Raw genomic sequence first — 14938 nt, 5'->3', positions numbered from 1 at the left:
AAAACGCATATAAGTTCTATAAATACAGTGTCAACGTATCGGGGAAACCACCACATTTGGCATGCATTCCCCACCTCATGATTACTCATCGCCCGCTAGGGCTAGCCCTTTCATATCAGCCACTATAAGTAGCTTAAATGGAAATGCCAAGTTGAGGCAGGCTTCACCAATTGACCAGTGAATGAGTTTTGCATATCATTGGCATGCCAACTACGTAGTGAATTTGGTTACCAAGGCATACGATTCAGTTGCATAAAATTAGCTAGCATTTAGCATTGATGACTTAAGGCGAGAAACTCCTCAAATGTGGGCTTATCTAACCACTTTACGCAGTTTAAGTCTTAGTAATACATCTTTGAAAATAGCTTTAATAAAATATCTAAATATTTGTATTTGCTTTGTTAACTTTGATGCTGACATTTTGTTTTCTAACAGTATTCGTTTTTCCAAAAAAAGTATGTAGTGTGTGGTGCTAAAAATATTTCTTTAATGTTTTTGTAGTAATCTCTACTAAACAAAGTCTTATTCTAAGTAATAACATATTGCCATAAAGATGCCACATATAATCTTGAGTTTAAATACTTTTACCAACTAATTAGCATTAAAATGATAAACAAACTAAAGGCCATAGTTAAGCACAAGACTAGTAGCTAGTGATTCCATCCTCCGTTTCTTTAATAGTCCATTTATAATTCTTAGCCTTTAAAATTTATTTTGGAATGATTAGCGTGCTGTGAAGACAACCAATTGATTGACAGCACAGAAAAAAAAATCCAAAACGCCGGGGGGATTTTTCGCAGTCTTCTAGACAGACAGGTGTGCATAAACAAAGACGATCCCTCGAAAAACATACACTTCAAGCATCTGACGAAAGCTTTTCTACGAGAAAAGCTCCCCTCCAAGAGCTGCGATCATCGAATGGGTCTTGAAATACGCTCAGTTTCTTCGCAAATTTCAACCGGAACGGACGTATTGATCACGGGTTCTCATTGGAACGTGCGTGGAACCAAGGATAGGTGTCAAATTCTCGAATGATTGGCAGCGATTTGTTTGTTTTGAGCGACGCGTAAACAAAGTGACACGATGAGGCCCCAATTAGCGGCCATGGCCATTGTCATGGTGCTGGCTGCGATCTGCGGTCTTGGCACTGGTTCCGTGGTGGAAGTTCCCGGAGTCACCCAGGCACCACCACTCCCACCTCGCAACCTCCGAGGCAACCAGACCCGGTCGCGCATGCCCAACAACTTCCGAGTGCGTTACAGTGAAAATACAGCGGACGATCGCAAGAATAAACGTAACTTGTAATAAGATAATAAACAAGAAGGACATATATATTTCTATAAACTTACAATAGATATAGATAACTACTAAAATATTTAGTGTGTATTGCCTGGACATTCAATTTGATTGTCAAATAATATAAAAACTACTTAGTGATTCATTAAACTCTCGCGATTGGTAAATTTGAAATGCCGACTATAATAAAAAGAAACAAACGCTATAAATACCATATGTTGAAACGAAAACATAGCACAAATAAAAAGAGATAAATATAAAATAAATGAGCTAAAAGCTTTGAACAAGTGTTTTCAAGTGACACAAGCAACATTAAAAAGTGGCTGAAACTAAATACGAGAAAATAAAATAAATTAACCCTTTGTTTGAAATGCAAAAACCTATTTAGCATAATGTGATGTTTGCTCTCTCGATCGTCCACTGTAATGTGAATTTTTAAATTGGTGACTGGCTGCTGACTTTTGGCCAGCAGGTTTCGTTTTGGCCAGAACAAGTTCAATGCGCTGGCCTCGTGTTTGCTTAATGTATCGTCTTCCTTTCTTTTTATTTGTATGCCAATATCCAGAGTATTGCGACCACCACAAGTGTTCCCAGATGCGACTACAAGGAGCTCATGACCAATCTGCACGATCGCATTGGCATCTTGGTGACCTTGGACGAGGACCAGCGCCACCGCCTGGAAGTCATCGATAAGAAGTGAGAACTGGTTTGACATAGACAACAGATCATACGAAATTTTTCCGTAAAACCGGTAGAGCAAAAAACCGCGTATCAATACCTCTTCGGGAATTTTTTTGTGACACAGCGACTTATTTGGCAGAAGAATTATATATTTAATGATGCGCAATCCGTTGCCAATATAATTGTAGTTCTTATATGAAGTGATTGTTATTTTTGGGTCAAATTTATTGTTATAGGTTCGCAGAAATTCGCTGTTGATTTTCCCACGCATCCGGAAAGTGTTTATAGGTGGAATCTCATCGCTTTGCTTGTTTGCTTAATACATTTTTCTCTTTGTTGCCCTTAATCGGTTATATTTTACGATCGTTTGAAAACAGAAATCTGCAAATGACAAGCCCAAGCTGATGAAATAGGGCAACAATAAAAACAGAAATATATCTAAAAGCTTTATCAGCTTCTCAGCTCAAGGAAAATCGTTTAAGTGGGTCATTTCATTGCAATGATAGCTTCTTTATCGTTTTCAATTATTAACTATTTATGTAACATTTTCTTTAGATTGGATCGGCTAGTGGAAAGCAGTTCAGCCCGCATGGAATCGATGAAGGCGCAGCAATTGGACTTCCTCCAGCGATTGGACAGTTTTGAGCACATCCAGCGGCTTTCGAGGAGCACTCTAGATGAGCTCAAAGGTGAAACCGATCAGGTTTTCGGTCCCCGCAACATTAGGGAGCTAAAACACAAGCTAAGAAATCGCATGAAGATGAAGGGTAACATAATAGAAATGTCGATGTTGTGCTGTTGTATTGTGTTTGTCTCTCTGGTTGCCTGCTCCACATTGAAAAACCACATTTTGATAATCTTAATTCTTTTCCGGCAGATATCTCGCGCAATGTCCGCGATGTTTCGCAGCAACAGTATCCCATTTCGGGAACTGGTGCATTTAACGAATCCAACTTGAACGTCTCAAGTCGCCTGGATGCCTTGGCCACTCTCTTGACTTCCACTGCGCTCAGTGTCAGATCGGTGCAGATTGAAGTGGCCAATCTTTCACGTGCCATTAGGTCAGTATACTATATATTTTATTAATACAACATGTAATTAAACTAAACCTTCTATCTTTCAGGCGCCAAAGCCGTTTGATCCAGGGAAAAGGATTGAAATCGACAGGAGAACAGACTTCTATATTCTATGGACCACCAGGAGTAAATGGACCACCAGCTGCACGGCACTTGCAAACTAGTTGTTCCTATTCCTTCCTTGCCAAACACGGAATTCTAAAAATCCAGCTCACACCCGAATCGGAATCCTTCTACGTGTCTTGCGACGAGGACTGGACTGTTATTCTGAGCCGCAGCTCCGATGATGTGAACTTCGAACGCGGCTGGCTGGATTATCGCGATGGCTTTGGAAATCTGGCTGGGGACTTCTTCATTGGTCTTAACAAACTGCATGCCCTCACTTCATCGGCCCTGCACGAACTGAGGATTGTGATGGAGGACTTTTCGGGCAACGTGGCGTATGCGGGCTACTCGTTGTTTGCCATTGGCAGCGAAAAGGAACTATTTCCGCTCGTCCTGCTGGGCCAGTTCCAGGATAATTTGACTCCCTCAGCTGGAGACTCATTGTCCTATCATGCCGGAGCTAAGTTCAGCACTGTGGATCAGGACAATGACAACTGCCTCGAGTGCAATTGCGCGCTGAGACACAAGGGTGCTGGCTGGTTTAATAACTGCGCAAAGAGCAACTTGTTCGGTGAATACGTCACGCAGAACATTGGCCAAGCTGGAGAAACTGGGATGTGGTGGGATACGTTTTCGGGACAGAACTCGCTGAAAAGGGTTCGTTGGCAGATTCGTCCCGTGTTGGAAGGATCAGATGATGCCAGACGATAGGAAACCATATATCCATTTCCTACTTGCGTCTCCGAAATCAGGGATAACCCACAATCGGTTGCTTGCATTTTAACCCTAGCTTTAGCTTTGAATCTCGTTGTGCGTGTGTGTGTAATATTTATGGAAAATTACTTAATACCTAGATAATACAGTAAATTTACGAGTACTCACCTGAAAGTACGTCATCTCTGGGAGATTTTCCCTAATCGGTCGATTAGTGGAACGCATGCTATATTTTGGGTATAAATAGGGAAGGTTTCGATGGCATCTCTAGTTATTCGCGTGGGTAATGTGGATTACTTTGGACATGGCCAGGACCAGCTTATGCCTGGTGCCGATTCTCTGCCAATTTTTGGGACTACAAGCCGCTCTGCTGGACTCCCTGCTCAATCAGAGTACCATCTACTATCTGAAATCTTCAGGGGATGTTGCCTTGGAGAATGTGGATCAGTTGGCCTCTGTGGAGTCTGTCAAGTTGATTGTGCACGGTTATCTGGGATCTCGCACACATGGCTCTATAATGCCTCTGAGAAATGGTAAGAACTCACAGAGAAAAATGTTCTTTCAAGCGATAGATATCTAACTTCTTTGATAATCTAACAATCGCGAAGCCTATACTGCTCAGGGATATGAGAATGTTTTGGTGGCTGACTGGGGTCCTGTGGCCAATCTAGATTATCCCAGCTCGCGATTGGCTGTGAAGAAAGTGTCTAGCATTCTAGCCAAACTATTGGAAGAGTTTCTTCAGCGCCATGGAATCTCCTTGGAGGGAGTCCATGTCATAGGACACAGTTTGGGTGCTCATATCGCAGGACGAATAGGACGTCATTTCAATGGATCCTTGGGCAGAGTTACGGGTCTGGATCCGGCTCTGCCCCTTTTTTCAAGCCGATCGGATGACAGTTTGCACTCGAATGCCGCTCAGTTCGTGGATGTGATTCACACGGACTACCCTTTGTTTGGGGACATTCGTCCTCGTGGAACGGTGGACTTCTATCCGAATTTTGGTCATGCTCCACAACCAGGATGCGAAAATGTGGATGTTGTTGCAGCCAGTAAGCTACTCCACGAAGCTTGTAAGCTCGATTTTGTCTGTTTACTTATTGTTTTTATTATTTTGTATACTTTTAATTATTAGATAGTTGCAGTCATAACCGAGCTGTCATGTTTTTCGCTGAATCAGTTGGAATGCCTGAGAATTTTCCAGCGATTTCCTGCAGCTTGGCGGCCATTAAAAGTAGGCGTGTTGAGGACTGCCTAAGGGAAAAATCAAAAGCTAGTACGGGAAACGCCAATGAATATCAAACTGTTTTTATGGGCGAACATGTTAACCGCAGGTTAGTTTCCATTTTTATTTTAAAATACTCCACATTTTCTGTTTAATTTTTTACCAGCGCCACCTTGTACTATTATTTGGAAACTAATGGAGCGCCACCCTACGGCCAGGGCAGGAACTCACATTTCTGAGTTTTCGTTTGACACTTACGTATAGATGGCGGTAATAGCGCGAAAGAATGTATTGCTTCAGAAATAGATGGCGCTACTTAGCCACCTATAATGAAATTGACACATATTCTTTTAATATTGTTTAAAAATTTCTACAAAAATATTTCACTGTTTAAATATAATTTAAATTTTTAAAAACTTAGTTTTCTTGAGTTTTGTTTATACACATGCAACGTTATTGCGCTTTAAAGAGACATAAGATAGCATAAGCCTTTCCCAAACATAAATTGAGTCTTGCAAAAACTTCTTACACCCCCCCTACCCACCAATAGCTACTCATTTTTTATTTCACTGAATTTCTTCTCAATCAGCAAATGAATTTCAATTAGCTGCGACCATCATCCTTATTAGAACCTGCAATCAAAAGTTCCGCAAGCGCAACGGCTCATAAATCACATCCATTTTATGAATGAAGAGAAGAAACAGTTCCCCTCTTCGGATTCTTCGGATGCCTGGATTCTGCGGATCACTGCAGACCCGGGGGTTATTTATGGGCCAATAACTTTACAACTAAACGCTCATCTACATTTAATGGCGATAATTTTTGACGCAATTCGAGAGGCAGACACGTCGGCGGTCTCGGGCCTCCTCCTCCTCCTCCTCCTACTTCATCTTGGATGGGATCCTAACTTGCAGAGGAGTTGGCCTACAGACAAGAGGAAGCAACCGCAGAAGATAAGGCAAAACACTTGACACCTCGGCCTCGGTGGTGCGGTGGTTCGGTGGCTTCGGGATTCGGTGGTTCAGTGGTGCTTGGGCCCCACTTTTGTTTCCTTCGCGCTGCCAGCGGGCAACTACACTTGGAATATATGGCGGAATAAAAATGGTTTAATATGTCAGAAAAATAAAGTTCTATAAGGTTCCGAATTTGGTTTCTTCATTACACAGTTGACCACCGTGTAGACATTTAAAAGCATAACCTGATAATTTTCTCACAGTGTTGAGAATGCGTGAGGTAAGTGTATAGAAGGTGAGGCCAATAAAAAGAACACCAATGAGAATAAGTAAACAAAGGCAGCGATCGTAAATTCCTGGCTAAGGGGCAAGTGCCACTAAAAGGAGTTGGAATGCTGTAAATTTGGGGATTCCGAGATGGCAACAGCTGTCTGTCGATCGGATATCCACCGAAAACGCAAGCTGAAGGTGGGTGGCACAGGTGGTTGCTGCAGGTGGTTCTGGTGGCTCTGGTGGATCAAGTGGTTCAGTGGCTCAGTGGTCGCGGATCACCCTTCATTCAAGTCGGGCATAGATCATTGTATCATGCCACAAATCGATTTCAGGCTTCATTACCCCCTCTATGCACAGGAAACTCCCGCATTGCGAGCCAAGCTTTTGCTTTGTTTTTCCCCAGCTTTTCCATGGTGAAAATCCAGCGAGTTAGCCGCTCTATTGATGCTCGGTCAACCAGCGAGTTTCTGTTTTCCGTTTATGTTTGCTGAACGTTTTTTCTTTGTTTACCGAGTGCCGCGCGCCAAAGTCTGGACTATTTTTTTTCTTTTTTTTGGGTTTTTGCTCTTCTCATATGCGTTCTCAATATTTCCATCATTTCCCTTGACGCATTTTTCCCATTTCCTCAGCAGTCCGCTTTTTGTTCTGCCACCACCACCTTCCTTCCCTGAAATTTGTGTCATGCGTTGGCTTTTCCTGTCCGCCACTCGTTTTGCTTTTTTCTTTGGCTTTAATTTCTGTTTGCTGGGAAAGTAAAACAAAGCGAGAGTTGTTGACTTTTGATTCTGGTGATGGCTGAATGCTTGGGTGCCTTGTGGGTGGGGGTCGTCGCGGGTTAAGCGGGGTTAAGGGGCCCTTGGCCAGGAGGGCCCTTCAGCGGGTACGTGCCAATGACCAATGTTCCGCTCTAATTCATATGCAATATGAGCTCGGGAACTGCTATTAGGGGAATAAGGTAACGTTATGTATTGCTTCATTAGTATAAAACTATAAGGGAAGAGATCATCATCAGAACTGTAACGAAATGTGGAAATTTATAAGTTTCAGAAGAAGACCAACGTCTACATATGTTTAAAGAGGACTGCATGCTTAGAAAAAATGAATTTGTTATTGAACGAGTTTTTCTTATCCTTTTATCCTGTCTGCCCGGAATGCGTAACTCCCGCTGTCGTGCTTTAACTTATATAATTCCTCACATGTTTTGACACATTTCTTAATGGCACCCCACACACGGACACTCGTCCAAAGACACAGGTAAAAAAAGGTGGAAAAAAAGGAACCCAAAGGCAAAAGGCAAGACAAAATGAACATATGCAAACACAAAGCCGAGGAGACAAGAAGAGAAATGATATTGTAATTGGCAATCGTTGTTGTGCATAAATCACATGCATAAATTTCCGACCTGCAGGCATATTCTACAAAGGCGCAAGACCCCTACCCCCCACCTCATATCCTTATCCCTCTGCAGCGCCTCCCCTGCACACAACATCGTTAGTTGAACTCGAATGTTTTCCAATTGGAAAATTTTTCATTAACTAATTGAACATTTTATGGCTGCCGAGGAGGGGGAATGGAAGCACGGCCATGATATGCAAGGAGTCGCGGAGACGGGGGTACAATGGCGCCAATATTGAATGGCAAACAGAAAGGAAAACCCCAGCCCCCATTTTCCCACTCTCCAGCTTTGCAGCTCTCAAAAAACAGGCCATGGCAAGACAATGAACGGACAATGTTAGACCGTTAGACAGCCAGGACACGAAAGGACGATGGCCCAAATGGGCAAACAAACACACACAGAGGAACATCGAGCTGACATCCTGGTGGTTGTAGTGTAGGTGTGTGTAAGTGTGTGGTGTATCTGTGTGTGGCCACAATAATTTACGAGCACACGCTTCGCTTCCGTTCTACAGATACTTAGATACTTTTTGACTTTCGGGGAGTATTTGGATTGCTATATGTTTTAGCCAAACCAAGGGTATTTCCCCGTTCGTATCAAAGAAATTTGTAAAAACCAATGAGCTAATAAATGTATATTACTAATTCGATATAATATTCCAAGGTTCTTAGAGTACATTTTTCTATTTTATTATTTAAATATCTAATAGTATTTACGCATTTGCTTTTATGATTATTCAAATACCGATTTATTGTTATTTTTTTCGCCATATATCAGTTCCAATGTGCCCTTGTGGCGCCAATTTATTGAACTATTGTAAAAATTTGAATATTTTTTTCACATATTTATGGTTTATATTTATTGTCCTGTCACCTTGGCGTATCGTTACATTTGCGTAAGTGAAATTGATGAAAATTTTCCACGAATTTCCAGACGTCATAAGGTATTCCCTTGGTTCATCATTATGGCAACGGAGGTTTTGTTCTCCCTTTAATATACAAATAAACTTGGAAATTTGCATAACTGTCTGGTCTGGTTTTGGACTGGGTGTCTTCTGCGGTGTTCCCAACCGACTCTCCTCCACTTCCCACCCTCTGGCTGCCCTCTGACCACCCTCTGACCACCCTTTCCATTATCCTGGCGGATATTAAACATTAGCGCGTGCTGGACACATCCTCGGCCACCCGACGACTCCTGCCACCAGAAATAATTAAGGTGAAAATTGCTGTCGACACGCGAGGCCCAAACGAATCGAGAAGGGCACAAAGGTAAGAAGCCAAACTGAGGCAAAAACCAAAACTGAAAATACATTTTTTTGTTTTCGGCTCAGAGACTCTGAGAAATGACCACAAAAAATGAGTGAAAAAAGCAGCTGATAAAGCGGACGATTGGAGATGACTAATGAAACCTATTAGCCCTGTGACAGATGAGTTAAAGACGCTGGGAGCTGTGACCGCGATGATGGATAAGCTCATTAAAGACAAAGGCCCCGGGATCATTACCGATCATTCGGTAGCGGCTCCTTCTATGCTGACCACTGAACCACCGGATTAATTGAAATCCGCCGGTGGTCAAGCATTTCCCGCCGCCAAAAGTCAAAGTGATAAGCTCATTTCTGACATTTTCTTTATCAGTCTAGTGGAGTCGAATCAATCAAGTCAGCAGACTGAGTCCATTCACGGCGTTTGTGGGCACTCGGAAATTCCACTGGCGCTTTAAAGGCCTCGGCATTCGCTGGTTGAGGAAGAAACTCCGGCCATAATCGACGGGCTTCAGTCTCCGCTCGTAGCCCTCTGGCAGATCATCCACATGACAACTGATCTGCAGATACTCCAGGGAGTCGTCCACCATCAGTTTCTCTATGGAGCACTTTAGGGGGATTAGGAAACAATCAAATTACTTTGGAGTCTGGCTTACATTATCTGCCAGATGCACAAAATCGTCTTGGATCTCCTGAATTGCTTGACGGTGATTGGCCAGAACGGCTGCTTAAATCCAATAAACATAACTATTAAATATAGTAATAGATTTTGTTGGTAACCCAAGAACTTACGCTCCTTTAGACTTATGAAACTGTCGATTAGGCGCAGAGACAGAAAGGATAACGCGATGATGAGCAGCATGAGGCAGCGCCGTGAACTTGGACTCATTTTGGAATTTCGTTAATCGGAGACTCAAGACTGATTGTCTATTTGGTGAAAATGTAGGCACTTAAAACCAGGCCCCTCAGACGAAATCAAGTTAAAATAATATTAATAGCAAGTGGTAAGTTGGAAAAGCAAGTGTTAAATGGTGGCTTAGATCTTGAAATGCTACATTGACAACTGCTACCATACCTTTCCATTACTGTTTCATATTAATATCCAAAAAACTAAATAGATTTCACATGTTTTTCTCAAGAAATCCATTCTTATCAAAATGTTGAGTCCCCATAAAAACAAAATGATTTTAGGGCGAATTGGCGCTAATCAAAACTTCTCGGCTTTTGCTCTAGGGCTGGTAAACTTTTCCAATTGGCCATAAAAATCGACAGAAAATCGTTTGACAAAGAGCATCGTAAACGACAAATAAACAAATAGATAAGGCAGTTTATAAGCACTTTTCAACAAACGAAGTAAGCAAATAGAAAACGCAGGCCCTTATATGGAAATTTGGCCAGAATTTGGGTTCACCAAACAAGTTTCATAATTTGCATGTCGCATTCGAAGAAAAGTTCTCGGCATTGGTAAACTTTTCCGATTTGCCATAAAAATCGATAGAAAATCCTATGGAAATTTTCGGCTGCTCGTTGTTGTGGTTGTTTGCGCCTGTTTTCTGTGTCAGTGCCGAATATCGAATATCATCGCATAATGCCTGAAGTCTGAAGTCTGGCCGATGTCTGCGATGTCTGACGTGTGCTGGTGGGTTTCTGGGTTTGGCCAGATTATTGTTACTTTTATGATTTAATTTCACACGAATTTATATTATTTCGGTGCAATTGTTTTGTGCGTCGTCGCGTTTATGGTGTATCAGTTGTTTATGGTCTCTGAGTTTTGGCCAAGGCAAAACGTTCGGAGAGATTTCACAATCCAAAAACTAAAAACCCAGAGACTTGTTAGCCCAATTAATAATTATTATTACTGGCCGTAGTTAAGGGAGATGATGAAGCCTTTGGTGTGGGAGGCCTTGGCTTTCTCTGCATCTGCCCACAGCAGAGATTTAATTAATTGCTGCGTAAAATTAATTTCATTTCAATTGTGCAGTCGCATCATTAGCAGTTCGTACCCCCCGAAAATAGTTGCGACCCGAAACCTGCTGAGTAAGCAATAATATCGTTTGTAAGTTGCCCCCATACCATCGAGATCCCCGATCCCCGATCCATCCAGCCACTCTCAAGTGCCATATCGTTTTTACTTCGCTTTGAGTGGGCTTGAAAGGTGATTAACGCGATCATAGAAATGATGTTGGAGGAGTACCGCACTGGGGGCTCATCTTTCCAACACCTGAAGTGGTACAGGGAAACGGGAATTTAATGAAGCACTGCACTGGGAGAAAATCCTAGCCGCAATGCTAATCAATCAATTATCGGTCGGTTGAAATAAAGAGCCTGTATAACTTTTGTGACTAAAGGTTGTATAAACATATTCGAAGTAGTATGATAACAGATAAAGTACTTCGATTTTTGTCGTAAAATCTTATTTGCCCAGAAACTGAAAGCGAGAGAACCAATAGGTAATGGGACTCTACATTGTGGCAAATAATGGCATAATTACTATCAATAATAATAAAAATGTTTCGAGACCTCTATGACAAGTTCGTTAAGCAGCAAAGGATGAAACTTCAAGATAGTACTGGGGGATATTGGACTATAAATGACAGAAAAGTATAAAAGTGGGGCAAGCATTTATTGTTGATTTGTTTACTTCAAATGAATAATTGGTCAATTATAATGAATCGTTTTAAAGTTCAAATTAATTTGATTAAGCTGATACGATGCAGTTTTTTCTCGCTGTGCCTTAGATCGTTAGATGCTTAGATCATGACTCTTTCTTTCTGCGCTTGCGCACGCGCTAAATGTCAAAAAAGTGCCCATGAAGCTTGGGAAGAATCAGCCGCCTGCTGTTCGCCGCTCTCCCCCATGCCACGCCCCCCGCCCTCGCCTGAAAGTGGCACGCCCTCAGGCGGGCCGCCCACTTGGAACATGTCGAATCATTCATTCAACGCAACGAAATGTGGGCACCGAGGTGTTGAAAGGCGAGGGGCGAAAACCGAGTCACAAAATACAAAATCCGAACTCCGAAATCCAAAAGGCATTTTGTGTGCATTTGTAATTTGTGGAGCTGCATACAGCACAGTGCTGTCATTATTTTCTGTAACATTTAGCAAAATCATTAATAATTGTTGCCGCCGCTGCAGCGACACAGATACGCACTTAAAAATTGTCAGACGACAGCGACTATGCCCTGGTGTTAACTTGATTAGCATTCGCATAAATTTCGCAGTTGCATCTTGGCCGGCATTTGCATAGAATGCACATTTCGTGGCCCCCGATTATTCGGATTAACTAATATGTTTCTGATCTTGATAGCTGGAGTTAGATGGAATTGGAGGTGGCCCTGCCCCAATTCCAATTCCCCTGGCTGAAATTTCAATTACCCTCGCATTATGCAAACAAATAAATTCAAGCGATAAGGCTAAGCCGAAGAAATTATGAAAATATTTCCCAGAAAATGCACAGACAAAACAAATTGCCGCGTAATCTCTGGGTACCTCGCACTCGACAGAAATAACAAGCAACTCCAGGTTGACAATACACGGCCCGAATAAATCGGAATCATTTGGGAACTTGTCCTTCTTTATCGGCAAGTGCCGCCAAGTGGAATCAATCAAGTGGAGAACCATTTCCTTGGAGGCTCTCAGATCGTGTTTTTCATTTTATTCCGATTCCGAAGCGTGACAATATTTTGGCCACAATTCAAACGAACTGATCTCGAGGGTCTTCGCTGGGTAATTAATCATGTCGAGCTGGCCGATAAGTTCTGCTCGGTCGAGTGCAGTGAATTTCGGGCTAAGAGTCCTCGGATCTTTCGACTTATAACAGGTAGTACCCTTCGACATCGATCTTTGTGTGAGGTAAGAGCCGAAACAGGGGCTGCAATAAATCCCGGAGATATCGCTGGCGGGAAAATCAATTACGCTGCAAGGATGTGCGCCTCCAATTTGAATATTTATGGTGAACTGATCGAATCTCGACATAAAAGCGCCAAATTTGATACATTACAGGTTTTGTTGGGGGATTTTGGGGAAAACGTGAGTAAGGAGAATATAAATATGACATTTATCAGTTTATAAACAGATGTAAATGGAATTTAAGTTGATAAGAGAAATTTCTAAAGATGGTACAAAAATTTCCTAAGTAAGACCTAAAACAATGAAATAATGATTTTTATAAATAAAATGGTTTTATGGGCATAAAAATCGATAAAATCGTTAAAATATGGAAATTTATACCTCGTTGTGCTTCTAACTTTATCCTTAATCAACACAAATTGATTGGTATTGAAATTTGAAAAAAATTCTTTTTTAATTTTTTGCAAATTTTAATGATGGTACCCCTTAAAAAAAATCAAAATTTCCAAAAAAAAATTTGTTTTTCATTTTCTCAAAATGTTGATTTGGGTTGTTAGTTTAGGTTGTTATGATCATAAAACAGTATTTCTTTTAACTATAAGTCTTATTTTGACTTAGTTATACCAAAAATAGTGAAAAAACACGAATTTTTGTTGTATCCTTTCTATTACAAGTGGTTATTGTCATTAGCTTGTGTAGTCAGCAGCTAAATAATTTTAGCAATGGGATATTTAGTAAATTTCTAAGTTAATTATGATTATTTTTTCGTGCTATATAAAAAATGCCATAGATATTCTAAAGCCCCTTAACCATAGTATGCATATTTATATCCCCAGAGCGTGCATATCTTCACACTCGACCGCCTCATTCTAGGCCAAATGCGTTATAAATTGGCTGGCATTTGTCAACCGGCGAACGGAGTCAAGTACGGGCTTGGAAATGTGTCTTTGGCATATCTCACGGATGCCGAACGTAAGACAAGCAGCTCGAGAGCAAACAAAAGCGCGAAGACAAACAAATTCGAATGTATCTGAGTATCTCGGCTTGTATCTGCAGACGTCTGCGGTGGCATTAATGGCAAATTTGCACGAAGTCAATAGCGAAAGCCGGGGAATACGACAGTCAATTATCGGTGGCGTCGAATATGGACGAATGTATCTGCGAGTGTAGTAGATACATTCGTATCTGACTACGAATGTTGATGTTTTTGTTTTTGTTTTTCCACCTGCGTGTGGTATTGGTGTTGTTGTTTTTTCCACTTACTGCCACCGTGTACGCAAAAGTGGCTCGCTCTCTCTCTTTCTAACCGCATGCCCCGTCCCGCTCACTCGTTGTATCTTGTATCTGGTGTCTCTCGCTCTTTTTGTCGACCGCCGATTGGCTGGCTTTTGAGTCTGCGCCGCTTTCCGGAGAGGCCACACCTCTAAAAACCCCCTCAGAAAACCACGTTTGCGTGTTATTCCAGATACTTTAGCCCCCCCCTTCCCGCAACCATTTTACCCCCCCGCGCTGAAAACATAAACTTGTGGCTCCCTAATGGCCAAAAAAGAAAAAAGGGAACCAGGGGGATGAGGCGAAATGAAAATGGCTTTTATGTGTGGCGTGCGTTGGGGTAATTTTATGATTCAGGGAATTACACAGGGAAATGACAGTCCTCGTTCTTCTTTTTCTGCTTTCCACCTGGAATATGTAGATACAGATACGTTTTAATTGTCGCTCTATTGATTTCCCTCAAAGAAAAGCACATAAGCTGACTTAATTTATGCTTTAATTCTATTTAATTATGCTTTTTTGCCATCCAAAACTGCATGAGGTCTATGCAAGATTCGCGTGTTAGCTGGACAGTTTTTATTTGGTCTAGGCTCTATCTAAAATGTGTCAAACCTAATGAACGGCGTAGTAAAGCGGTTTTAATAGTGGGAGGTTCTATTCGGGGATTATGCTTTGTATGATTGTGATTTATTACGCTTTAAAGGCTACCAGTTATATACTTTGAGCGAAAATCTTATGAAACTATAATATACTTTAATAGACATTACCTTGATTGGTAACAGTAAAAATAACTTTGTTGAATTAAACTTTTTTATAGAATAGCAATTAAGTGCAATCA

General features: G+C 41.6%; 3 protein-coding genes across 5 annotated transcripts; 2 read left to right on the top strand and 1 right to left on the bottom strand.

Moving 5' to 3' along the window:
* The first annotated feature begins 958 nt into the window (after positions 1–958).
* Positions 959–4006, top strand: LOC122617223 (fibrinogen-like protein 1). 2 transcript variants are annotated; one of them, XM_043792976.1, is made up of 5 exons: positions 959–1251; positions 1862–1992; positions 2533–2666; positions 2855–3038; positions 3101–4006. In XM_043792976.1, exons 1-5 carry the CDS (start codon positions 1084–1086, stop codon positions 3867–3869), a joined length of 1386 nt encoding a protein of 461 aa, XP_043648911.1. In that variant the 5' UTR covers positions 959–1083; the 3' UTR covers positions 3870–4006. The 2 variants fall into 2 exon arrangements, with proteins under 2 accessions (XP_043648911.1, XP_043648910.1); XM_043792975.1 differs by having other exon boundaries at positions 2533–2744.
* Positions 4007–4170: 164 nt separating this feature from the next.
* Positions 4171–5402, top strand: LOC122617502 (lipase member H-A). The gene is made up of 4 exons (XM_043793385.1): positions 4171–4405; positions 4481–4945; positions 5008–5206; positions 5264–5402. Exons 1-4 carry the CDS (start codon positions 4177–4179, stop codon positions 5334–5336), a joined length of 966 nt encoding a protein of 321 aa, XP_043649320.1. The 5' UTR covers positions 4171–4176; the 3' UTR covers positions 5337–5402.
* A 3921-nt stretch (positions 5403–9323) lies between these two features.
* LOC122617694 lies at positions 9324–9972 on the bottom strand. 2 transcript variants are annotated; one of them, XM_043793646.1, is made up of 3 exons: positions 9773–9972; positions 9637–9707; positions 9324–9588 (listed from the first exon to the last, which is right to left on the bottom strand). In XM_043793646.1, exons 1-3 carry the CDS (start codon positions 9867–9869, stop codon positions 9373–9375), a joined length of 384 nt encoding a protein of 127 aa, XP_043649581.1. In that variant the 5' UTR covers positions 9870–9972; the 3' UTR covers positions 9324–9372. The 2 variants fall into 2 exon arrangements, with proteins under 2 accessions (XP_043649581.1, XP_043649582.1); XM_043793647.1 differs by having other exon boundaries at positions 9637–9704; positions 9773–9964.
* Positions 9973–14938: the final 4966 nt, after the last annotated feature.

The sequence above is a fragment of the Drosophila teissieri genome, chromosome 3L, assembly GCF_016746235.2.
Source record: "Drosophila teissieri strain GT53w chromosome 3L, Prin_Dtei_1.1, whole genome shotgun sequence".
In the NCBI taxonomy this organism is placed as follows: Eukaryota; Metazoa; Arthropoda; class Insecta; order Diptera; family Drosophilidae; genus Drosophila; species Drosophila teissieri.
This window is presented reverse-complemented; position numbering and strand designations above follow the sequence as displayed.